The sequence below is a fragment of the Quercus robur genome, chromosome 8 (assembly GCF_932294415.1).
Source record: "Quercus robur chromosome 8, dhQueRobu3.1, whole genome shotgun sequence".
Taxonomy (NCBI): domain Eukaryota; kingdom Viridiplantae; phylum Streptophyta; class Magnoliopsida; order Fagales; family Fagaceae; genus Quercus; species Quercus robur.
Window position 1 is genome coordinate 48480260 of NC_065541.1, and position 26315 is coordinate 48506574.

General features: G+C 38.0%; 1 protein-coding gene across 2 annotated transcripts; it reads right to left on the minus strand.

The window, feature by feature from the left end:
* Positions 1-1148: 1148 nt before the first annotated feature.
* Positions 1149-21123, minus strand: LOC126696776 (uncharacterized). Of its 2 annotated transcripts, none has more exons than XM_050393494.1 (16): positions 20608-21123; positions 16480-19215; positions 13801-14251; positions 12711-12939; positions 11582-11746; positions 11109-11381; positions 10743-10988; positions 8348-8737; positions 6917-8251; positions 6660-6716; positions 4792-5220; positions 3918-4141; positions 3316-3449; positions 2372-2620; positions 2113-2291; positions 1149-1966 (listed from the first exon to the last, which is right to left on the minus strand). In XM_050393494.1, exons 1-16 carry the CDS (start codon positions 20972-20974, stop codon positions 1880-1882), a joined length of 7551 nt encoding a protein of 2516 aa, XP_050249451.1. In that variant the 5' UTR covers positions 20975-21123; the 3' UTR covers positions 1149-1879. The 2 variants fall into 2 exon arrangements, with proteins under 2 accessions (XP_050249451.1, XP_050249452.1); XM_050393495.1 differs by having other exon boundaries at positions 16480-19195; positions 20608-20818.
* Positions 21124-26315: the final 5192 nt, after the last annotated feature.

The following is a 26315-nucleotide window of genomic DNA, read 5'->3' on the forward strand; positions in this document are numbered from 1 at the left end:
GGTCCTGATATTTAGTTCTGGCTTTTCTGGGCCATACTCAGCTCAGCCCAATAAAAGCCCAATCATTTTTTAATTTTTAATTTTAAATGCAGAAGAAAAAAGATCTGAACCATGAGGAGGACTGGATAAGGACTCTCCCACGACCCAAAAAAAAAAAAAAGGAATTAAAACACCCATGGAGATTGGGGGCAATAACGTTATCAACTAAGATACATTTCTTTTAATAAGAAAGCTTGAAAATTCATTAAATAGAAAACGACATTACATCATGATGAAGATCTTGTTCTAAGAAATAAATATTTTCTTCCATCCAAACAGAAAAGTCAACAATATTGGCAGCATGTTTAGCTAAAAAATGGCCTGGTTTGTTCCCCAGCCTACGCACATGAAAACATAACATTTCGAACATCATGATAGGAAGCCTGAATCCCATAAATAATAGGTCCAACAGAAGCTAAAGGAGGAGAAAGATTAGCAAGAGCGCAATAGACATTAAGAGAGTCACCTTCCAAAATAAACTTTTGTAACCCCACATCCTTTGCAAACTGTAAGCCATCCTCAAAAGATTTTGCCTCCACCTCCAAAGGAATAGCCTCAAAAGCTTTTCATTGTATTTTGACTAGTGTTCTGAAGGTAAAAGGAATAGGAGAGAAGGGGGGGGGGGGGGGGGGTGGTGGTGGAGGGGATTGAGTATGCCTTTAGATTGTGTCTATAGTATTGCGTTTGCCCCTTTTTTTTTTTTTTTTTTAATTGAGAAGCACGTTTCCCGTGGTATTTTGTTTGTTAGTGGGTCTCATGCACTGTGCACGGGACCCACTACCTCTTTGATCAGCAAAATTTTTACTTGAATGTGTTTGTCATTGAGTCTCGTACACTGTTCACAGAACTCACAAACTTTTTTTTTCAACAAAACTTTCATTAAAAATGGGTCCCACAGTACTATTCACACATTTAAAAATTATTTTACTACAGTGTTTGCAGTTTTCAGCAAAATAAACGGTATTCAAACAAATCCTGAGTGTGTATATATATCTTAGAACACAAGAAAAGATAAGAGAAATCTAAATTTTAGTTTTCCAATTACAATAACCAATAAATAGCAAGTGGTAATAAACCAGAGAAGAAAAAAATAATCACCAGAAGCTGTGTTTGAGAGAATTACAAATGTTTATTTACTCAACAAATTATAGAATCCAACAGATTTGGACCATAAAAGGTCAATTTTGTATGTTCCTTCAAACGTATACATGCAAAATTACATAGCTGGAAGATATATTTATACAAAAATTGGAACTCTCTATTGTCCTTCATAGCTTAAACTGCAGAATAAGAAGAGCAGTGAACAGTATGTACTCAGCACAAAAATCTTCACTTAACCCAGGTATCCTGAATGGTATCTTTCCTTCAGAAATTTTTTGTCAATATTTATTCCTTTCAATTAGGGCATATAACAGGAAAGGGGTTTTTTGTTGGCTCCGGAAGGGGCTACATGAATTACTACAGTGGCCTTCATTTACACTGTTTTACCCAGGCAAAAACCGTTGGATGAGAGTCAAGGAAGGGTTTTACCAAAAAGGAGATGAGTTTTCCACTTCCTAATGGAGTCTGAAGGAACTACACAAAAGGCTGGGTGCATCCGAGGCTCTCACACCGAGTTTTTTCAAAAATGAAGGGTATGGAAAGATGTATGCATTGCTGACCGTGTAAAGATATGTGAATTAAGCACCAGAATGAGCAGCATGGAAAATTGCACTGACCTTTGCCTTCCCCTAATAACCATTTTATATGGAATTCAAAAATTTACGGTATCATTGGGCAAATATAGTTCCCATGAGCAGAGACATCTTGGGCTTAGAATTCCTTGTGTCCCATGTTGCTACTATTTGAGATCTACCAGCTTTACAGTGCCATCTCCACCGCATGTAAGAAAACCATGTGAAAAAACTTGTATATCCGTAACAGCAGCCTGTTACATACGAATATGTTTTTGCTTTAGTACAGGGATACATCTAAAAGAAATTTCTTCCCACAACCAAACCAAACTCTATGTTATGTTAACAAACTTAGATATTAATTCTAAAGTTTAAAATGATTGCAAGAGCAAAAGGGTACCCGAACAACTCCGCCATAGCCTCGAGAGCTTGGTTGCAGAAAGGTGTGTCTTTCATGCAATTTCGACCAGTGATATACTAACTTAGCTCTTTTGGCATCCCAAAGTTTGACATCTCCATCTTTGCTTCCAGTTAAGAACAAACTAGTATTTGGGATGGTAGATATTTTGGTGATACTCCCTTCAGACCATTTGATTAAAAAAATTAGATTTAAAGCATCATGCATAACTTGTTATCACATAAAAAAGAAATGAATGTACCTAAGTGAGCCTTTGGTATATACCAAAGCATCCCATTTCGATTCTGGTCCCCTGTTCGCATGTCAATACTTGAAGATGTAATGCTTTGTTCACCATTATCAGGGTGCCTGTGTCTTTTAGTCCTACCAGTAGCAATGTACCGGAAGTCATGGAGTCCAACATCACCATCTTTACCACCAGTCAAAATAAGAGGAGAAACAGAACCACTTCCTATGTCATTATCAAACACGGAAAGGGAGCGGGCACCACCTTCACAAGAGAAGGGAATTGTCAATACTACAGCAGGCAAGAGAAAATTTACCAATTTAATGTATACATAAAATAATCACATCTGAAATAGCAACCTACAAGACAATAAATATGGCAAGACCACCTAAAAAAAGATTGGGGGGGGTGGGGGGGGGGGGGTGATTTTAATGTACCAGTTCTGATGCATGTTATGGTATATGATTTTAACTTTAAACTTTCACTAATGATTCTGTCAAAACCTGGATCATCTTTTATATATATAGGATATAAAGAATTCTTATTGTAGTAAACTGAAAAAAAGCAAAAGAAAAAAGAAGAATATGAGAGACAGAGCAAGTAAATTAACAGATTCCTTTGTCTAATTTCCCGATTCGGTAACATCAAATTTCACCTTACATAGTTCATAATTGCCAGCACTAATCGTCTGTACTGACATAATTAGACAATTTTATTGTGTCAACATTTTTTGTAATGATTATGTCACCACCAAGAAATCACCTTATTGTCAGGATAAGACAACTAAACAATCTTAACGTAAATGCCTGCTTCTCCTTGTGTGAGTATAATCACATAATGAATTTGTACATTCTTTTTCCTACTTTGAATGTTTCTATATCCATTTCACTAAAATCCATAGAGTTGGGTGGACAAAAATAGTAATGCAACCAAATGCAGATTCAAATGTAAATGAAAACCTTCATGACAAATAATGGAAGCTCTAGAGGTGGAAGGTGGAGCCAATGTATCCCATATAACCACATTAACAGCATTGGAGCTATTTCCAGCTGCAGCAATGATTGATCCGCTTGAAGAGATAAAAGTGACATCCCTGCAAATGTTAATAATAGATTTAGTACTATTTGAAAACACAAGAAGGCGCTTGGCATGTCATTGAACCTGGCCAGCTAGAAACAATATAACTGGTTTGGATTGTTTTTAGTTTACATTCCCATTTGGCGAAAAAAAAAAGTTTTAAATTTCTTTCAAAAGATCATCTCCTCCAAAAATGAGTTTTTAGATTTTAGTGTCTCTACATGCACATTTCTATCAAAAACTAGTTTTAAAATTGGCATTTTTACGTATATATTCCCACCAAAATTGGTTCTATCTTAAGTCTAGACAAACTTGGATATAAAGGAAAACTAGTTCAATTGGTACAAGTTGTATTAAAATAGTACCAGTTCTGTGGTTTGCCTAACACCCCCGAAAGAAACACACATTTCTTACAAAACATGAATTCTTGCAAATAAGAGTGACTTGAATTGCCTCATGAAACTAACAGAGATAGAATACATACGACGCATGGGTATTGAAGCAAAGAGATGATTCCGTAGGACGAATGTTACTCCTCCCTCCTACCTCCAGCTGCCATATGCATATGGTTCCATCTGAGGCAGCAGTAGCAAATCTGTGTCCACAGTCGTCAAACTGTAAAGCTGATATTGATGCAAGAGAATATGGTGGAGGGACATTTGCAGCAGGCAGCACCCCGTAAGTTGCAGTAGCTTTATCTTTACCAAACTGCACTTATTACAAACATTAGCCTTATCATTATGCCTAAAAAGCGACAATGAGACATGGACAATTCAAAAAATTCATTCAATATTCAAACATTTGTCCATTCATTGTATTTGTACTCCACACTTCTACAGCTTTGCCTGCAGCTTGTTGGTGGTGTTTTGTGGGAATATCGAAACCACTCAGAATGGCCTGGTGGTTTGCTTGATAACATGTAAGCTTCAACATGAAAAAATTATTTCCCATGGAGTCTAGTGCCTTATGTCTGTCTGCTGAACAGACAAATGATTAATGCAAGAAGCTCAAAGACTAAATATGCAGACTGAGACAACTGTGCTACAATCAACTCGAAAATCCCCTTGCTATGACCAATAGAACTATCTATTCAAGCTCAATCAAGGAAGAGATAATTCTATCTTAAAAAGACAATATATTGGATTATTTTTTAGAATGAAAACCTTGACAGGATTCACTTTTTTCTGATAAGTAGAAAATATTAAATGGATTCCCCCTTGCTCCACAAAATGTACAAGAATATTCCAGGACCATAAATTAAAGCAAACTAACGCAAAATTCCCAGATAAAACATTGCAAATGTTACAATTTTTTGATAGGTAATTGCAAATGTTACAATGTGTATCAAAGTTTCTTACCTCCCATAAGTAAATGTGTGTATTACTAGAACCAACCAAGAAGAAAGGCCTAGAGGGATGACTTGAGAGAGCCCTTGTGCATACATTCTCCACAGTAGCTGGTCGATCAACAAACTCCTCAAAGTCTTGTTGAATCTCCCAACCTAAGCCAGAGGCACCAATACCAGCATAACCTGGAATCCCAAATGCTCCACCACCAGTCAAGTACCTGCCGGGTTTTGCCAAAGAGCCTGTACCAACAGTTGCTCCGCCCAACCCAAGGTGTAACCCTTTCTTGCTTCCCAGACCAACGCCAGGAGATACACATGTTGGAACTGGGGTCGATTCACAGCCAGCCCACCCATTCTTTGGCCAATCAGCTTCTGACCAGATATAGTCTGACTGACCACTGAAAGACATCCCATCTTCCCAATTAAAAAATAGTATGCCCTGATTCAGGTAGAATTTGACAATCAGTACTTTTTTAGCATATCATTCTGTGCTAAGTATGCAAGGTACACGTAAAGGCTAAAATATAATCAAGGAACACAAAGGTAGCAACAAAACACTTATTTTCTGTAGATATTTACTGCGGCTAAAAGCAAAATGAATAAACACTGCCCTAGACTCCTGCTTTTGATGGACTTGGTAATTTTTATAACTACATTGAATAAAAACACAATTTCCTAAAATAGAAAAAGAATTCAGAGTTCTGACCACTATAATTCACTCTTAAGAACAATATTTAGAAGTTCTTTGTCCCTTGAAAGTTGAAACTTTAATGATGCACTCATGCACAACATTTAAGCTGAAAAATAGAGCAGGTGAGTAGTAAACTAAATAACAGAACCAAGATTTTAAGGTGCCAGCAGGATGCTTTGCATTAGTGCATCACTGGCATTTTAAGGGAGAAAGAACTTCTAAATATCATCCTTAGAGTGGCCAGAATTCTTTTTCAAAAGAGGCTACCAGGATGCAGCTAGTAAATAAATTGGGGGGGGGGGGGGTGGAGGGAATAAAGGACAAAGATTAACAATTTATGAGAGGCACACAGATTATGAAAAAGGCTAAACATTTTATCATGTAACATTGAAAAAACCAGCTTGATCACTCATCCAAGCAGTAACATTTTATCATGTAAAATTGGAAAAACCCGTTTGATCACTCATCCAAGCAGTACATGAAATATTCTTTTTTCAAAGAGTTGCATTTAGCAAAGATAAAGACAAGACAAGGAAACAGATTGTGAATTAATTTACTTTCTATCTCAAAAAAGTTCACACAACTCCTGCAATCACATATGATAATTTTCCCAAAGATGCAGGGTTTTAACTTCTTTTTTATTGTAAACATACATTGGTAAATTGGAAACTTTAGGATCCAAAAACAGATGAATCTGTAAAGTTCTCCTCTACCTTTTGTCAGACATGCCAGCCCACCTAGGAAGCACGGGTACGACACAATGACACAAGCAATTTTTGGAAAATTATAATATGAAATGGCCAGTACGACACCTTTATGACACGGGTACGACATGGATACGACACGGGTACGGCACCCTAAATGAAGTGTCCGTGCTTCCTAGCAGCCCACATCCATATATAGCGGTCCATGTCAACAGGAGTACCATAGCATTTAGATGTTCATGTGGAATGCAATACGTATAATAGACACAACTACACTGTTTGAGACAGTTTAACAAAACTTAAATATATACCTCTGGCTGGAAGCCAAAGATCATACAGACACAAAGTGGAGCAATTTAGAAACAAAAATATAATTTTTCACCAGATGCCCACCAAATTTTTTTTTTTTTTGATAAGTACACCAGATGCCTACCAAATTGAATGCTTCAGAATGCAAGCTAGAGTTTGTGTACAGAGACTAACCTTACGATTGCTAGCAAGTGCAGCTTGCCCTTCATCAATAGAGTTGATACACAATGCCTGCTCAAGAAATAAGGTTTAGTCACTGTAGAATGCACTAGGGAGAGCTATGAAATTGTGATTTTCAGAACCTACATGCCATCTCTAGATATTTCAATACATTCAATACCAAGATCTTTTATTATCACAATCAATATATACTGTGAAAAAAAGACAAATTTAATAACAAATAATAAAACAAAAAAGGAAAGTAATATTACCTCCAAAAGCTCCCCATTTCTCTTATAGATTTCTCTAGGGTTTTGGAAAGTTGTAACCTCCTTTTTAAGCGTTGTATCTTTCTGCCAGGAACTTAGAAAAGTAGGGCCATTACGAAATAGCCCTCTAGCTGGTGATCCAGCTTCACTGCTGGTAGAACTACTGCTAATCATACCATCATAAGTGTTGGATTCCTCTGTTTCATGTACTCCCAAACCCATACATCTATCACTCCATGCTTTAGAGGGTTTATGATCAAAACAATGTGACAAATTTATATTATCTTGTGCAAAGCCTTCAAATAATATCTCAGAACCAACGCAGATATCCCATAGTATTTCAGAAATTGAAGACTCATCTTTGTTTTTCATGATATCAACACTTACAGTACCCTCATAGGAGACTCTGGGGTGAGGCTGGCTAGATCCTTTTAACCATATAAGAGTCATTACCGGCAATCCATTCTCTACTTTGTGCCATAGAAATGATGCAACCTGTTTTACATGATAAGAAGAAAGATTTGTGAGTGTGGTCTTCAGTAACTCTGCCAAGCTCAATGAGACCAGCCTGATCTCTTCTGTTGTACTGCCAGTCAATTTATTTTCAACTTTATCAAACACCAAATCCAGCTTCTGTTTCATGAATCTCGCCATGTGTTGCCACAAACAAGCACCTATAATTTTCCATCTTTCATCTTCTGGAATTGAATGCATTGCATCTACAGCTTGTTTATCTGGCACACTATTTAAAGCCTGAAGGCCCTTTGCTTTCTCATCTATTAATAGATTCTGAGCCCCCAACTCTGCAATCTGGGGAAGTAGTTTCTTCAAATTCATTATATCAACTTCATTTGGCATGTGCCCATTAGTATACATGATCAAGAGGGGTTGCACCATCAGAATGAGCACTCTTGAGTTTTTCTGAAGCCAAGCAGATGCAACATGTACTATATACTCAAATAAATCAAGGAAAATAAGGGGTTTCTTGATGAGATCTTGGGTGACACAGTTGGAAATCATTCTCAAACTAGCTCTTAAACTCCACAACGACAATATAAGCCCTTGAAAGAAGTACCCCCAAGCATCTAAACACTTAGACCTACTTTCAGCAGACACATCATTCTCAATATAACCCGACTTTGGTTGAGAGCAACTTATACTGCAGACAGTAATAAACCGTGAAAATAAGAGGGAAATCTCTTGGGTAGCCTTCAAAAGTGGCTTGTGGAAACTGTCAACTGTATGGCTCTCATCTTGTGACTGATATTGAGAATTATAACCATGCAATATATCGTATCCAATAAACAAGAACCCGTGATTGCACAGTGAGACTAACATCTGTTAAAGGAATTAAGCAAAAATAAATCAGTCGATGGAAAGTATATGCCAGATATGATAATAAATAAATAAAATCATAATCCATAGACAACATACCATGCTAATTATATGGGCAGGAACCAAGGAACACCTCTGCTCTAACTGTTCAAGCCCTATATATAACTTATGCTGGAAGTTCTGAAGTAATTTATCATGTTGATGAATGTTATACTCCTTGGAGCATGTACTAGCTCCAGCAGATCCTATAATGGTGTCTGGCCAACTTGGATGCTCTCTCATCAGTTTTGAGAAGTATGGAAGTGCCAAATCTAATTTATCAAGGGACTCCAGCTGGAAAGCTACATCACATGAAAGCCAGTTAGACGAATCACGTGGAGAAGGCTTTAGAATCCTGTATAGAATTTCAAAATTTCCAGCATCATTACTCTCTTCATCTGTATTCCCAAGTACACTCTGGGAAGAAGAAAGGCACTCCAAAGCCTCAAGCTACAACAAATATGAGAAATATTGGTTACATTTCTGTATCAGAAACATGATAATATACACATAGACAGGGTCTAAGGTTGGATTAGTCACCGACAAAAGAAAACTCAACAGATAAAAATACCTTACAAACTATAAGAAATTTTATAAGAATTTCAATTTCAATCTTTGGAGTATAGTGTTGGGGTATATAGCAAGTTAGATATGCCAAACTTTGGTCAGCTTCCAGCAGGCTTTTTAGGTTCTTAACCGACATCTTAACTCCAAAAGCCCTTCTAGATAGACTATGGTTGTTTGAAGGATCTATTTGTGAGGATAGGATGCCATTCTCACAAATTCTATTCTATAAAAGAAGTATGACTTTCAACCATTATGGATTGCTTCATCCAAGCATCACATCTTCAGTACCATATGACATGCATGATTATGTTAAATATGGTAATTGCTAGATGTCCATAGAAAGGACAAATAGGAATAGCATGAGTGGGTAACTACAAAAGAACTTTTAGTATCTTGACCTTCCATTTACAGATTGATGCAGTGTGGAAGATTGATTTGTTGTTACTTTGCAAATTCATCTATTCAAGAGCCCAGGTGTGAAGTCCAATTGAAATAGAATTTGTGTAGTTTTAAAGGGCCAGGTAAGAGTCTTTAAGTTTAAAACAATTGTTAATTTGGGTATGTATTTTACTTTTTATCAGTGAAGAAAAACTTTTATTGATGAGAAAAAAACACGGTCCAAGTACACAGGTAGTATGCTACAGAGTACTCAAACAAGAAAAGAAGAGAAGAAAAAATTAATAGAGATACATGCTATTAGAAAGGATACCAAATCTGGACCACACTCATGGAAATGAAAGAAGGCCTGGTTCCAAGTGAATAAAGTGCCAACCAACTGTGACTTAATCTGACCCATCGATTGTTCTTTATCTAAATTTGGGTTTTTATTTTATTAGTTATGGTCAATTGAAATCAGGAGCAAAATTGTAATTCCCGCAATCCCAGCAAATCAAGAGTATTTTGGTAGTTTAATTAAGTCTAGAATTTTCAAAGAGGCCCTAAGTATCTTAGGTTTTATTTTCTTTGAGTCCAAGTTAATCTCTTATTAGGTTTTTAGTTTACCAGTCAAACTAGGAATCCTCATATATTTGTGCTCAATGTTGAGTATTGAGGCCTAGCCTTATTGTTCTTTTTCCTCCCTCTCTTCTCTTTTCTTCTTCACTCTCTTGTGGCACTGTTCATACAGCCCATGAACACCCTAAATTTGGGTTTTTATTTTATTGTTATGGTCAATTGAAATCAGTAGCAAAATTGTAATTCCCGCAATCCCAGCAAATCAAGAGTATTTTGGTAGTTTAATTGAGTCTAGAATTTTCAAAGAGGTCCTAAGTATCTTAGGTTTTATTTTCTTTGAGTCCAAGTTAATCTCTTATTAGGTTTTTAGTATACTAGTCAAACTAGGAATCCTCATATATTTGTGCTCAATGTTGAGTATTGAGGCCTAGCCTTATTGTTCTTTTTCCTCCCTCTCTTCTCTCTTCTTCTTCACTCTCTTGTGGTACTGTTCATACAGCCCATGAACACCCTAAATTCCTCTCTTTTCCTTCTTCCTTACAATTCCAAAGTCAAGCCCTTCCTCTCACCTATCAAAACCCTAACACCTTACATTCTCTCTCTTACAAATAGCCATAAAAAAACTCATTAAAATTTAGCCAATTTTGAATCTTGACCATTTCTTCTAAAACTGTAGATCCACAAATCCTCCTAGACGTTACCCACCATGAGCACATGTAGACAAATCCCCCAATTTATCCTACGTCACAGTCTCACAAATGTAGGTTGAAAGTCATGCAGCAAAAGTGGAAGATTTCATGAATAGGTTTAAATAAATAAAGGTAATAAATCTGAACATAAACAAATTATTCAATAAAACATAACTGAAACACTATGTACCATTCCACACATATAAGCCCATATTGCAATAGCATGAACTGTAAATTGAACTTACAGGAAGCCCACATCTTTTTAAGGCAGTGACTGTCATCAAAGTTGCCCACCTAACCAGAACTGCAGTATTTTTCTCCCCTACAGCATTTCTCATGCTATTTCTGGTGGCTAGTGCTAGGCAATAAAGACCGATATTTGGGTCCAAAAAGGCAACATGTTTAGACAAAAGTGCAGACTTTTCAGTCACAGGATTGATCTGGAAACCAAGCATGATACAAAATGACTGCAAGTAATTCCCCAGTTCCCACTGCAGATCAAGAACAGGTTCTAGTAAGTTATGACATCATCAAAACTAGGAAGATCTTATACATGCAGCTGATTACTAGAATGGCCTTTTAAAAAAATGATATATACAAATCCCTCAAACCTCCAGTAGGCTTGCTAGCCAGTAGTCGCCTTTCTCGATTGCTGATGGAAGCAAATACTTTGTTATTAGATGGTGCTGTAATGGTCCACCATGCCCCTCAACAAGCCGACAAATTACTAGTGCAAGTTGCTCATCCCCAAGGTTCTTTACACAAACACTAAGAGCAGAATAAGTATCACCTCCAAGCAAAAAGAAAGCAACGGCCAGCTCTAGCTGATGTCTCCCCATTAAAACATAAGCATTCTTCAAAGCAGCAGCCTTATTTTTCTCCTCCTGTAGCAGTAATTAATGCAAACAAAAATTAGTGAAATTACAAGCTCATTGTTTATCTAAATTGCCACACAATAACACTGACAGAGGAAAAAGAAAGAGATGGGTAATTAACATCTTCCACAGAAACTAATTGAAAAGTTCCTTGTTTGTAATTGTTTTCTCTAGATTTCAACAAATAAATCAATTGGTTAACACCATACCTGAAAATTACGTGCAAGAAAACCCACCAAGGGCTTATCCTTCTCGTCCTTGCTGATTTTAAAAAGGCCAGCCAGCACTTGGAGTCTATTCAATGCTATATATAATAATGCACAATCCTTAGGATCTTTCTTCTTCAGATATTGTACTCTCGCTAGTTTCTCTATCTACAGTGAAAAAACCTGTATTAAATTTATGTCAAAGTGTAAAGATACAGACTAGAACTCTGCTTTTTTTTTTTTTTTAAATAAAAAAATAAATAATTATATTTGAAAGAGGAATTAGTTAGTCAGTTGAGGATGGAGAAAATGAATACATGCGGCCAACCATAACTAATTTCTTGAGGATCCATAGCCAACCCCAAAAAATTTGGGATTAATTGAAGTACTCCTAAAGAATTAGAATCTCAGATTCAGTGGATCCAAAAACAGACTAGAACTCTGCCCAATACATTGTCTACAGAAATAGGTGTTGCTACTATCGTAAATAAAGATTGGTGGCCAAAAAAGGGGCCGCGGAGGGGGAGGCTAAGCACTGCATGTTTGACAGTCAGAGACAATAAATATAAAGATGCCACAGATTACATCCATAATAGTAAGAGGATAATTAAAAACTGCCTTGTAGACACCTACACTTATAGCTTATGTGAATCAATGTCTTTCCCTTGCGTCACTGGCTTGGTCACCAGCATATAAACACTAAGAAAACAGAACAGACAGAACCAGAAATTGTCAGCCAGGATAAACAGCATATTCTTGTCCATTCAGTTATCCTGCAAATGCTACAGGAAATCCCAGCATTGGTTAATACAACACTAATTCACATACTGCTAAGAAGCCAAACTATAGTAACTATAGTCTACCAGATGGATGTTAGAATCATCTGACAAGACATACATCAATCGTAATATCCAACTTTCTCTAATTCAACAAGCAGAGAGTCATTCTCAATACTCTCCAATTATAAACCATAGGAAGGTTCTGCTTCAATGTCCGAGGAACAACAAAGAAGGTGGGTTATGTTACTCAGATAAAGAGGATAGTCCTTTTCTGTTACTGTTTAAAGATTAAGCCATTTTCCTAAAATAGTGCATGGAACAAGAAAAATAATAATAAAAGCTGGAAACATTACCCGTGAACGCAATTGTGTGGTATTAGTAAACCAAAATCCAACTCCCATTGCCCGCATTTCTTGCCAAGATGGTTCATTAGCTAGAACAGCACCAAATAAATTTTCCTGACAATCAGAGTGGTAAGCCCATACAATCATACCAGAGTCAACAACCAACTCTCCCATGGATGCTGTTCTACCTAATTTTTGGAAAAAATGTAATTGCTGAAACCTCAATGCCACCCAAAACCTGAAGGGGAAAAAAAGTGCAACTCCATAAATAAAATCCGAACATGATGCTCACTAAAAAAGAGGGGGGGGGGGGTGTTGAACGGACAAATATGAAAAATAATGTCAGCAATTAACCACACGTTCTACAACAACAACAACCAAATTATAGTCCCAAATTTTTTGGGCGCAGATATGGATCCTCAACAAATTAGTCAAGGTTGACCACATGTATTATTTTAACTCCGCATGTGGTCTCTGCATAGTGCCATATATTTTATTCACAGCCAGTCCCAAGCCCAGAAAAGGGAGGAGGGTTACAATAGGTTAATAGCCAACATAAAATTTAGTCACTCTATAAAATGACTCCACAACAAAATTAACCACGCATTCTGCATGCAAAATTAACCAGTTTGATTTGTGCCTTGTAAAATCCACAAAAGTTAACAAACTGCACCAACATCCAAATTAGAGTGGCAATGACATGATTTAAGAGGGCATAACTCATGTTAAAGCAACAAAAAATTAGAAAAACTCACTTGTGATCTAATACTTGTTTTACTTTTCTCTTCTTCTTTTTTTCTTTTTTTTTTTTGGTGGGGTTGGGGGGGGGGGGGGGGTGATGAATTTCCATCACACGTTCTCAATTTCCTTTTAGCCTTTCATGACATATTTTTTTCTTCATATAAGTAAATAAGCCATGAACATTTAATAAATGGTTTTTACATTATCTAAAAAATTGTCATTATATCATTATAGACCTATATAGAAAAGATCCATTTGAAACATAAATTTTTTTGGCAAGTAGATCTTGCAAAAGTACAGCAAAAAACATCATGTGAACGCCATAGGAAACTATGTAATTCATCAGATTCAGAAGTACCTTCGCCCAGGTTCATCAAGACTTTCATAGGTAGAAGCGTGTGGGTTACTAACTTCACCAAGAAGATCTATTATTGCAAGAATTTGCATCTTCTCCTTGTTGTTTATAGCTGCTAACTCATACAAGTTCTCAAGAGGCTTAACAAAGCCACTGAGTTCAGATTTTGTGGAAGAGGAAGTGAATATATTATTGGAAGCAATAGACTCAGAATTGAATGCAAATTGGTTCGTGCTGCTCTGAAACTGTGACGATGTTGTGATCAAATCTCCACTCCATTGAAATCCTTTATCAGTTGAATTTCTCAAAAAAATTCCTTCAAAATAATTTGATAAAAGGATCTGTGGGATAGTGATGCTAGACTTTGCAGAGATAGTTTCCATCTTAGAACCATAATTAGAGGTAAGAAATTCAACAAGATGCCTCACAGCCATGTATGCACGTTTCCAATTACCTAAACACATTAGAGATAACATGCTTCAATTGATACATTGAAAGGAATGCATTCTAATTGAAGAATCCTAATCTAAAGAAGCAATATTTGGTGTAGAAATGCCAAAACTAGTTTTACATGGGAACCAGTAATTAGCACAAGAGAATGAAGAACAGAATATGAAGAACACATAAACACAAATGCATGATGCACACATTCACAAACTCCTTATTTATAATTTCAAGGCAAAATTTTCCAACTTTTCCAACTTTAGCAGACTGCCATGTATTGAGCAAGAGAGGATTGATTAATTGCCATGTCTAACATAACTTTATCATTCATTGTAATTTTAGAACTCTTGTGTAACCTTCAGCTAGAACACTTCCTGTGTACTTGGTTTTTTTTTTTTTTTTTTTTGATAAGTAATAAAGATATATATTCAAGAAACTACCTTATGCAGAAAAACATAAGGCAAAGAGAAAAGTACAATGGGAAAGAAAGAGAAAAAAGAAAAAAGAAAGGAAAGGATACTAATTACATAGGAGAGAGGTAAGGGACAAAGGGAGGGAATCACTACAGGTGAGTCCCCAAGCCCTAGACCAGTCAAACAGAGTACCACTGAAAGAAGCCAAAAGCTGGTCATCCAAACTTTCCATGTCCTCAAACATCCTCCTATTTCGCTCCCTCCAAAGACACTATATCAAGCATAATGGAGCTAAGTTCCAAAGACACATGCTTTCTAGGCCAATTCCACCAACCAAATAGAGTATCCGCAACTGATCTTGGCAAGACCCAAGAAATCCCAAAAGATCTAAACACCAAACTCCACAACCGATAAGCCTTACCACAATGAAGTAACAAATGATCCACCGTCTCCCCATTACAACGGCACATGATACACCAGTCAACAAAAACCATCCCTCTACCCCTCAAATTGTCACCTGTAAGGATCCTATCCCATACAGCAGTCCACACAAAAGAAGGAAACACGCTGAGGAGCCTTAACCTTCCAAACACCTTTCCAAGGAAAAATAATGGGCAAGGGGCTTCTCAACTTTTTGTAAAACGAACAGATATCAAACTCCCCATTCTTTGTCAACTTCCATTGCATACGATCTCCATTCTCAATTGTCACCTATGTACTTGTTGATTTCTTTGAATAATATTATTACCTATTAAAAAAAATTAATTGCCATGTCTAACATAATTAAGGGCTGTCCATTTGCATCAGCAAGGATGTGACCACAGATAAATTTTACGGGAATAAAAGATTGGGAATGAGGAGAGCTAGCTGATCAGAATAAGTTCTTTCAGGATAGAGCATTAATGTGAAGGATTCACAAACCCACATATGTAATCCTTCATTCTTGTTGCAAGAAAAATAAAAATTTAGTATGCTTAGGTTTTGGTCTCCATCAAAACATATATTACTCTACATACTACATAAGAAATAGAATTAGTTTAAAAAAATGAACACATTAATTTAAACCAATTGAATGGATTTTTTTATTAATGGGAGCATGATATTTATGCTAACATCCAAGAAAGGCTGTCCAAAGACTGGCCGAAACTAATTTTTGCTTGAAACAGAGTATACAGACGTAAGAAGGCAGGCTGACATTGAAAGATACAATGTCTAATGCCACAAAAATTGCACAACTATTTTCACAACTGTTGAGATGGCAGGTTGTGATTGGCGTACAATAAGAGTTGTGGATCATGTAAAAGTGATGATGCACCAATCACAACTTGCCATTTCAGCAAGTAGTGAATTTTTTTTGTGTTTCTAGCATTACTTGTGAAAGATAACTTGATAAACAATATATCAGTCACTAAGTTCTCCCATCACAAAGGATCAGATAAGAACTACAGAAAGAACTCAGGATAATTGAAAAAAAGGCAAAGAAATACTTAAAATATGTTAACAAAATGACAGGCGAAGTTCCCAAGTGCAGCCAACAGGTCAATTAATTTATCAATCATTCTTTCCTTTGCAATTATCACCAACAAAAATTACCAGCACTTAGAATAAGCAATGTTCTATGCACAAGTAAAATATGACCAATGATGAATAACAGCAAAACAAGGAAGATTCAAGAAGTATAGTTTCTGACTTTTTAATCTTTACACCTAAGATGAAAAATTATAACAATTATTTTATATCTCAGTCAAACTTCTAAATTCTGAAGCTTAAGAAGGTAATGGCACTTAAATCAGAGTTTCAACCAAGTAATTCCACTTCATAATACCTGAATATATATTCATAAAGAGTGCTTCAGGGTGATAGCTAGGCACAGATCCACCAAACCTCTCCACTACTTCTAGCATGCTCCATAAACCAAGCTTGGAACCCGAACCAAGTATCAATGGAACCTTTTCTACAAACAAATTGCTGGATATGTAATCATTCTTACTAATCTTTACAGGCAGCCCAGACTTGCATTCTCCACTACCATTTTCGATTGACAATTCCTTGAAATTACCAATGTCATAATCAGTGAAAACTGCAGAAAGAATGCCCTCATCTGTTCTACCATCACAACTGAGGCAATTTTCCTTGTTATAATTCAGATGGAACTCAACCTGATGTTTTTTATGCTCAAGGAACAACCACTGACTAAATACACAGAAGTAAGTATCGTGAATAATCACAGCTGCAGCCCTGGGTCCCCAAAGGAAGTCGTGGATGGGAGGGATAGTATGAGAAAATGCAATGCAAATCCATATGTCCATTTTCAAAGCTTTTCCAGAGTTCAACAAAGCCTGACCACCACAACGCCGCTGAGCATATACTTTCAACTCATTCTGCATGCAAACTCCAAGTAATAACTGACCGTTTCCTAATGTTAACCAATTTAAAGCAACTATATCTTTGTCAAGGAATAATGTATCTTCTAACATAAAAGTTCCTGCTCCTGTAAGGTGAACAGTGTGCCATATATGAAGGGTGCTGACAGAATTTGGACGACATTCCGTAGAGACGGTTGCAATCTTCTGCCCACAACCAGTCAAGCATATAGCACTAATGGGGCCTTGATGTGCAACAAACATACCCACAAGCTGCCATGGTACATGAAGTGTTGAGGGTCTACCAAGGTAACTTCTCCACAGTTTTAAAGAACCATTAGAACAGCCTGTGGCCATAATATATGCAGGATAACTACAAGAAGGATCATTAGTTGAAGTCACCTTTTGTTGTTCAAAAGTAAGACTATCTGGACAGACCACAGCAAAACTTGTAACCTGATCATGGGAGTGAGGATCTGGTAAATATGATGAGCTAGGATTCACAGCAAGACAATATCTTTTACCAGCAAAAACACTTTCAAATTTCCACATGCTGCCTTCTGCAGCATCTCTAGTGCCAAAATTACATTCACAGCAGCTTGCAGATAAATCAAAAGAATGGAGAGTAATTTCCCATGACAGAGCCCAAAAACCTTTCATCCATATCCCCAAAATCATAAATTTATTATACTTGAAGGTTTTATTGCAAGTTGAAGACAAAGAATTTGAATAGATATTTGTGGGACCATCCTCATATGGACCATGACCGGTGAAAGGAACGGTGAATAAGTAGTGACATTCTATATTTTCTTCTTCATTGTGGCCAATTCTAACTATAAAGCAATCAATTCCAGCAATATGTCCCATAAGAAGAACCAGTTTGTCGTCCAATACTGAAGGTGCCCACATCAAGCATGTATATTTGGAATATGAATCTTTAGTTACAAGTTCTCCATAAAGTTTCCATGTTGGAATCAATGTTGGACGACCCAATATGCAGTTGGAAATGGTGGAAAGTGACCAAAAAAGAAGCAATCCATTAGAATCCAAAGAAACAGCCAATTCAACTTCACTGCTATAAGGATACACAGCGACTTGTATGATTTTTCCAGCATGACCTCCTAAATTTAGAATTCCAGTAGCAGAACATGATAAATAGTTCTCTGTCTGGGATTTATTAAGAGATGTATTCTCCATTTTATTTAATGTTTGAGTATTTAACAGTAACCAAACTAAAGAATCACAAGGTAATAAATGAATCAAAGAGCAGATCATTGGTGGACCAGACAAGCGATTCCTTGACATGAAAACTTTATTAAGAAGTAATCTGTCTTTAACATTTGAAAAACTACTTCTACGAAGTTCTCCCACTTCAAATCCCTGTAGTTCTTGTCTCTTCCATAATGTAACTCGAGGGAACCTCATCGGGGAGACGTCATCAAGACAGTGAATAGCCCAAAAGTATACCAACATTCCTGGACCAAACCCAACTAACCACTCACATCTGCCCGCCTCATCATGCTCAGATCCTTCTGTGGAGAAAAATTGATTAACACCATCACCAGATTTTAAAAGACCACCAATTTCTGTGGCCCACAACACAGATACATCCATGCCCAGGGTTCCTTTTAAGGCCTGGTCTATCTCTATTACAGCGACTACACAGAAAGACCGCTTCATGGTTCTGTGATCATTGGTCTCCTTGCCAATTTTTCTGACCCTTCCATTATCAGTCTCACACCATAACCTTACTGTTCCATCTAAGCAGCATGTTAGCAGTATGTGTCTTGATGGATGCTTTACATCTCTGTTCAAAAGTCTTCCTGTTGATGGCCTCCATTGAATCAATGAAACAGGTAAAGGATGATATAACTCAGTTTTTGCATAATCATTTTTTCCTTTCATGTGGCATACTAACACACATTTGCTGGCCACATCAACCCTCGGTTCTTCAGTCTGCAGTTCACTAGGATAAACTGCAGTTGCCAAAGGTCCCTCAATCGACCATGTTGCAGAAACCAGAGTTTGAGGACACTCTGCTTTAAGCTTCCAAGCAATTTCCCATGACTTGCCACTGTTTCTCCACAAAACCACCTCAATTCCACCAGCAACTATCCCATCTCCGGAGCCCGTCCATTGGATCGCCTCCACCTTTGTAGATTGCACAAGTACTGCATTCTGGCTCCAACAAAAAGAACCTGAATATATAAGTAACAAATTTCGCATTTTAAGACATCCAAATCAAAAGGAAAAAGAAAAAAAAAAGATCCAACTCTCATATAAAACCAAGGTGCCATAAAACTCAACATTTATGAGAGTAAATTTAAAAACAAGCTTTTCTTTCTTTATTTTAAAATATTGTTATATATAGCTAATACATACCCTTTAAAATAAAATCCAAGGTGCAACATTAATTATCATTGTTGTCAAATTTTATGTACCAATAGAATAACTAAGAACCAGTAATAACTAACGAGAAGTGCTACTTCCCATAACTTTCACAACAAATCCTAGGCGGTAAGTTGTTATTAGTTCTAATTTGAACCCACAACCGAAGTTACTTTTTTTGCACTCCAATTATAGCCATCAACAACCTGTTGCATGGGCTCTATGGTCTAATAGAAATGAAGCGATTCATGGGAAGCCGAGGAAGGCAGGTCTGAAGTTGGTTGACTGGTGTAAGAACTACCTAGATGAATATTGGTCAGCAAACAGAACATCAGTGAATCCACCAACTCATTTGGAAGTAGCTTGGTCTCCTTCTATTTTTCCTTCTTATAAAGTTAATGTTGATGCTGCAAGGTTTATGGCTCAAAAGGCTGTAGGTGCTGGTGTTATTATTCGAGACCATGAAGGAAAATTCATTGCATGTTTAAGCAAGAAATTTCATGCTCCATTGGGGATTGTTGAAGCTGAAGCAAAGGCATTTGAAGCTTGTATAATCTTTGCTAAGGAGGTGGGAATCAGAGACTTGGTTTTAGAAGGGGACTCATTGATTGTTGTTCAGGCTCTAAAGCAAGTTTCGAATGCTCCATCAACTGTATTTAGTCTGATATATGGGATGCTAGCTGAATGTAATGAGTTTAGGAAAGTGTCCTTCTCTCATGTTAAAAGGCAAGGCAATAAGCCTGCTCATTTATTGGCAAAACAAGCTCTTGGCTTGGATGATTTCTCTGCCTGGATTGAAGAGTGTCCTTGTTTTTTAGAACAAGCTCTTGTCCATGATGTATCTGTTTCTTTATCTTCATAAATAAAGTTTTAGTCTTTCTATCAAAAAAAAAAAAAACCTGTTGCTTGGGATTTGTTGTGAACATAGCATTTCTCGTTACTAAAACATCTAAGTCACACTGCTCTTATGTCTCAGCAAATTCAGACATATTAAACACAGTAAACATAAAATTAAATTAAATCAAAACAAGAAAGACTGAAACGAAGAAATAGGAAATAAAATAAATTCACACAAATCAGTGCTTCACACTAACCTGGACACAGAATTCAATATTTCAGGGAAAATGAAATTCTCTAGAAATGCAATTCATCAATAATGTAGTTCAGTTTTTTTTTTTTTTTCTCAAAATTTTAAAAGGTACCTTTGGAGGTGGCGGAGTCATGTTGGAAGAGGCGGATACAATTGTCGACGGCGGCGGCGAGGTCGCCATTGGAGGGAGAGACAGGGGACCAGGAGACGGCGGCGATGGCGGAGGAGGAGAGCTGGAGGAGCTGGCGGAAGATGGGGCCGATTAGGGTTTCGTCAGGGGAAGGGAAATGTGAGATCACGAGGATTGAGGAGGCCGCGTAGGCAACCCAGGAGTAGCCTGACATGTTTGGGAGGACATCTATGGTGGATCCAGGTGGGGAGGATCGGGTCGGGGCGGGTGGTATTGGGTCCGATGGAAGGAGAGCGAGTGGGAGGTGGTCGGTGGGATCCATGCCCGGAATTGGGTCGGCGTCGGGCATGATCAGATCAGTGGAGATAAGAGACGCAAAAGAGTGAGAGAGACTGTTATAAGACGAAGAAGAAGAAGAAGAATGGTTTATAAGTACGGGCTACGTCGTCGTTTGTTGCCTTCCTGTGTTTAAAAACCATCTTTCCTGTGTTGAGAAATTACTGATTCTGTAATAGCGTTGGTTTGAGAAATACTTTTAAAAACTATTTATAAGAAAATAAAAAATTAATTTTTTTAACAATTTTTTAAATATATTTCTCTTAAAATGCTATCAAAATTTTTCTAAAATGTTACATTAACAAATGCTCTATGAACACCTATTAACCAAATCCTTAATTATTATTACAGACATCGTCACATATTTAATTTAGGATAAGGTTATCTTTTTTCTTTTTCTTTTTTGAAATACAAGGATAAGGTTATTTATACTATTATTTAAGGGACTTTCTTGATTTGGAATAGAGATTCAAAGTACCCCTACACTCTATGTTTAAGTAGAGGCAAAATTTGATAAAAATACTTCTATAACTCCCATGTAAAACACTATCTACAAAATAAGACCACACTTACCACACTTACATTGGTTTTCAAACTCTGTTTCTTTTTAGTTCTCTCAATTCTGTGTTAATCTTCTTTTCACTATTATCACTATTTTTTTATTTGCTCTTGCTCAACTATATGTGTACTTGCTCTTTTCTATTTTGGTTTTTTTATTCAAAAAAATAAAAAACAAATCAACAGTCTTCTAATACTTTTTAATTACAGCCACAACAACCTATTTATTGATGAGATTTTTGCAATTGGTTTTTGTTAAATTTGGTACGTTACTTTGTCTTTTTTTCATTATTTCTAAAAGCTTATGTATTGCGTTTGCTTTTCTTTGCTGCAAGGAGAGAACCTACAACAAATTACATTTGCTTTTATTTTTGAGTTGTCTTTCAGTATTTGTTTTCCTGTATTTGTTTTATATTTGGTTTATCCTTTCCATATCATTATCTTATCTTGTCTTGTCTTGTCTTATCTTTTCATTTTTTTTTTTTAATCTTCTCTTTGTTTTTATTTTTTATTTTTATTTGGTTTGATGAGTGTTTAATATTCTCTCTAATTGTGGGTTGATTGATTTGTCTCTCCTCTAGGTAGGAGCTCTCTCTCTCGTCTTTGAACGAGTTTACTCCCTCCCTTGGCTGTACCAAGGGGCTGTCTTTTCTTTTTGTTGGGTACGATGGCGGATGAGGTGATTGATAGATTGGAGAATATGAAACTTACAATGGAGGAGGAAGAAGTTATAGTGGTTTTCGATGAAGAAAGGAAAGATGAAATCGAAAGTTGTGAACAGAGTTTAATTGGAAAATTCCTTACGTGCAAACCGTTCAATAAGAGGGCGGCTTATAATACGATTAAGAAGGCGTGGGGTTTACACGATGGTGTTCAGATTATTGAAGTTGGTCCAAACCTTTTCCAATTCAAATTTCACACGGAGTTTGATTTGGAGAGGGTGCTTAAAGGGGGTCCGTGGTCTTTTGATAATCAAGCACTAATGTTACTCAGCTGGCAGAAAGGTATGACGGCCAAAAATGTGAAATTTGAGACGGTCTCTTTATGGGTCCAAATTTGGGGGGCTCCCTTTGACATGGTGTCTCCAAAGGTGGCGGCAGAGGTGGGAAGGAGGCTTGGGGTTGTTGAGGAAGTAGAGAGGAAGCAGAAACATGAAACGCAGAACCTCTTTATGAGGGTTAAGGTTGCGCTACCGATATCGAAACCGAACCGGAGAGGTGGTTTCATAGCAGGTTCGGAGGGGGGACGTACGTGGGTTACCTATAGGTACGAGAGGCTCCCAATCCTCTGCCATTACTGTGGCTTGCTGGGTCACGACGTTCGTCATTGTGCTGGCTTCTTTGCGGCGTCGAAGAATGGAGGCGAGGTGGACTGTCAGTACGGCGAGTGGCTGAAGTCAATGGGGGCACGTTCATGGTCTCCACCTAAAAGTGGACAGGGCCGATCCATACACAGGGATGAAGCAGCGGAGAAGGAGTCTTACCGGGGTAGGAAGCAGCAAACCCAGGCGGCGGCGGAGGATGCCGCTTCAGCAGACAAAAACGGAAAGGATTTGCGTAATAATGAGGATGGCAAAATTCCAGTAACTGCTGCGGATTCTCCGGAAGTTAATGCTTGCATGATTAAAGGGGACGTGACTGTTACAAAGTTAACGGCTTCAACATGCATGGAAAGTATTTTGGTAGGGCCAGGTGGAGCTGAAGCAAAAGAGGAATTGTTTTCAAATGTGGAACACGGGTTGGGTAAGTCACAGAATGGGCCTTGTAAGCCACGGCCCAAGTGGAATAGGCTTCTCCGCATGGATTGTGGGCCTATTGAGGAAACAAGTGGAGACTTAGTCACGTATCTGGGGAAAAGAAGTGCGTCGGCCATTATGGAAGAGGAAAATGCAGACAGTGTTGGGAGGCATGGGTCCAAGCGGGGAAAAACACAAAATGATTTAGAAATTTTTGCAGAGGCAGGGGTGTCGGAACACCCTTGCCAGTCACAATGAGGCTCTTGTGTTGGAACTGCCAAGGGCTTGGGAACCCTTGGACAGTTCGGAGCCTTCAAAAGCTTTTGAAGGATCAAGCACCTACGGTTTGTTTTTTAATGGAGACAAGACTTAATAGAAAAGGTTTTGATAAGCATTGCAGGGAGATTAAGTTTCCTAATAAGTTGATAGTTAAGAAGCATAATTCAGGGGGTGGTTTGGCTCTGCTGTGGAAGAGGGATGTGTCTTTGGATGTTATCAACTTCACTGAGAATCACATTTTGGCTAAGGTGGTTGAGGAGGATGGGTTTGTTTGGTATCTCACTTGCTTTTATGGCTGGCCAGAGACTAGTCAGAAAGCTAAATCATGGGCTCTGCTATCACACTTGTCTTCTTTTGTGGATGGTCCTTGGATGTGCATTGGAGACTTCAATGCGATATTGCACTCCGCCGAGAAGCTTAGTCATCGGCCGCCTTATTACAAGCATATGGATGAGTTCAGAGAAGTGCTGGAACAATGTGCCTTATCTGACCTGGGCTTTCTTGGCTATCCCTACACATGGAATAATAAGCGACCCGGTTCCGCCAACACTAAAGAACGCCTTGACCGAGCTGTTGCAACTCTGGAATGGAAAAATAAGTTTCCAAGGAGCACGGTTACACACTTGTCTTCCCACGCATCAGACCATTTGCCAATTATCCTCCAGACAAAGACTTCCAAGTATCGCCCTTCTAGGAGCTACATGGGGTTTAAGTTCGAAGAAGCTTGGTTATTATGGGAAGATTGCGAAGCGGTGGTTCAAGAAGGTTGGAATAACAGGGGAGGTATGGGTTCAGCTATGACCAACGTGAAAGAGAGGATTGAAGGGTGTGGGAGGGAGTTGCATGCTTGGGGTGCTTTAAAAACACATCCTGACACTGACAGAATAAAGGCTCTTCAAAGGAGGATAGAGGTGTTGAATATGGGTGAGTGCACTGAAGAAAGTAAAGCTGAATTTCTATTGGCTAGTAAGGAGTTGGATGATCTCTTGCTTAAGCAGGAGATTTTTTGGGCACAACGGTCTCGAATTTCTTGGCTTAAACATGGAGACAAGAATACAAAATTCTTTCATGCCAAGGCCTCACAACGAAGACGAAGGAATTTTATTCAAGGGATAAAGAATCATGATGAGGAATGGGTGGAGGACGTGGAAGAGATAGCAGGTGTGGCTACTAGGTACTTTGAAGATATTTTCAAGGCGGGTGAATGTGATAGGTTGGAGGAGTGCCTAGCTGCAGTTCATCCTAAGGTGTCTCCTGATATGCGAGATTTGTTGTCCAGTGCATATAGCCCAGAGGAAATTAAAGCAGCGGTGTTCCAAATGGGACCAACAAAAGCTCCTGGACCTGATGGTATGAACGCTCTCTTTTTCCAAAAGTTTTGGCATATTGTTGGAGATGATGTGATTAATGCAGTGCTGGATTTTTTGAATAATGGAATTATGGAACCTGATGTTAATTATACGCAGATTGTTCTTATTCCTAAAATAAAGTCACCGGAAAAAATTACTGATTATAGACCCATTAGCCTCTGCAACGTTATTTACAAAATTATTTCAAAGGTCATGGCAAATAGATTGAAACAAATCCTCCCCCATTTGATTGCCTCCACGCAAAGTGCTTTTGTTCCTGGCCGGCTTATCACTGATAATTTTCTTGTTGCATATGAGGCCTTACATGCCATGCACTGTCGCAAAAAAGGTAGAAGAGGTTCCCTTGCCTTGAAACTTGATGTTAGTAAAGCATATGACCGGGTTGAGTGGACATTTCTTAGAGGCATTATGACTAAACTAGGCTTTCCTGAGGTGTGGATAGAGCGGGTTATGAGTTGTGTAACTACTCCCTCGTTCTCTATCCGGATCAATGGAAAATCCTATGGTCACATTATTCCGTCTAGGGGGCTCCGCCAAGGAGACCCACTATCTCCTTATCTATTTCTTTTATGTGCAGAGGGATTTTCATCACTTTTAGCCAAAGCTGAGGCGGAGAACAAGTTGCATGGAGTGTCTATTTGCAGGAGGGCCCCAAGTATATCCCACCTACTTTTTGCGGATGATTCACTTCTCTTTTGTCGAGCCACTCAAGATGAGGTGCAAGAAATAGAGGATATATTGCAGCTCTATGCCATGGCTTCTGGGCAGTTAATCAATTTTAATAAATCCTCTATATATTTTAGCAGCAACACAGATGGTAGGCAGCGAGATTGGATAAAAAACAAGTTGCATGTTAAGGAGGTGGACCGCTTCGAATCCTATTTGGGCTTGCCAACTTTGGTTGGACGTTCAAAATATCAAGCTTTCGCTTTCCTTAAGGATAAAGTGTGGAAGAAGCTTCAAGGATGGAAGGGGATAATGTTATCTAAAGCTGGGAAAGAGGTGTTGATCAAGGCCGTTGCTCAATCTTTGCCAACGTACACTATGGGGGTGTTTCAGCTCCCTGCAAAGCTGTGTGATGAGCTCAATGCAATGTGCGCAAGATTCTGGTGGGGGCAGGTGGGAAATGAGAGGAAAATACATTGGATGAGTTGGGATTCACTATCTAAACCGAAGAAAGAGGGTGGAATGGGCTTTAGGGATATTCGCTGTTTCAATCTCGCAATGCTGGCTAAACAAGGTTGGAGGTTGCTGCAGAAGAAGGATACATTGCTTTATAAATGTTTCAAAGCAAAGTACTTTCCACGGTGTAATTTCTTGGAGGCAGAGGATGTTCCCAACGGGTCCTATGTGTGGAAGAGCATTATGGCGGCTCAACCAATTTTGAAAAAGGGTTGCTGCTGGAGGGTCGG

Excerpts from the sequence above, each read along its gene's own strand:
- LOC126696776 (XM_050393494.1), bottom strand. The coding sequence starts at position 20,974 with ATGCCCGACGCCGACCCAATTCCGGGCATGGATCCCACCGACCACCTC. Across the intron at positions 8,252-8,347 it reads CTGCCCATATAATTAGCATG|ATGTTAGTCTCACTGTGCAA; the intron begins GTATGTTGTCTA and ends TTCCTTTAACAG. Across the intron at positions 1,967-2,112 it reads GCTATGGCGGAGTTGTTCGG|GCTGCTGTTACGGATATACA; the intron begins GTACCCTTTTGC and ends CGTATGTAACAG.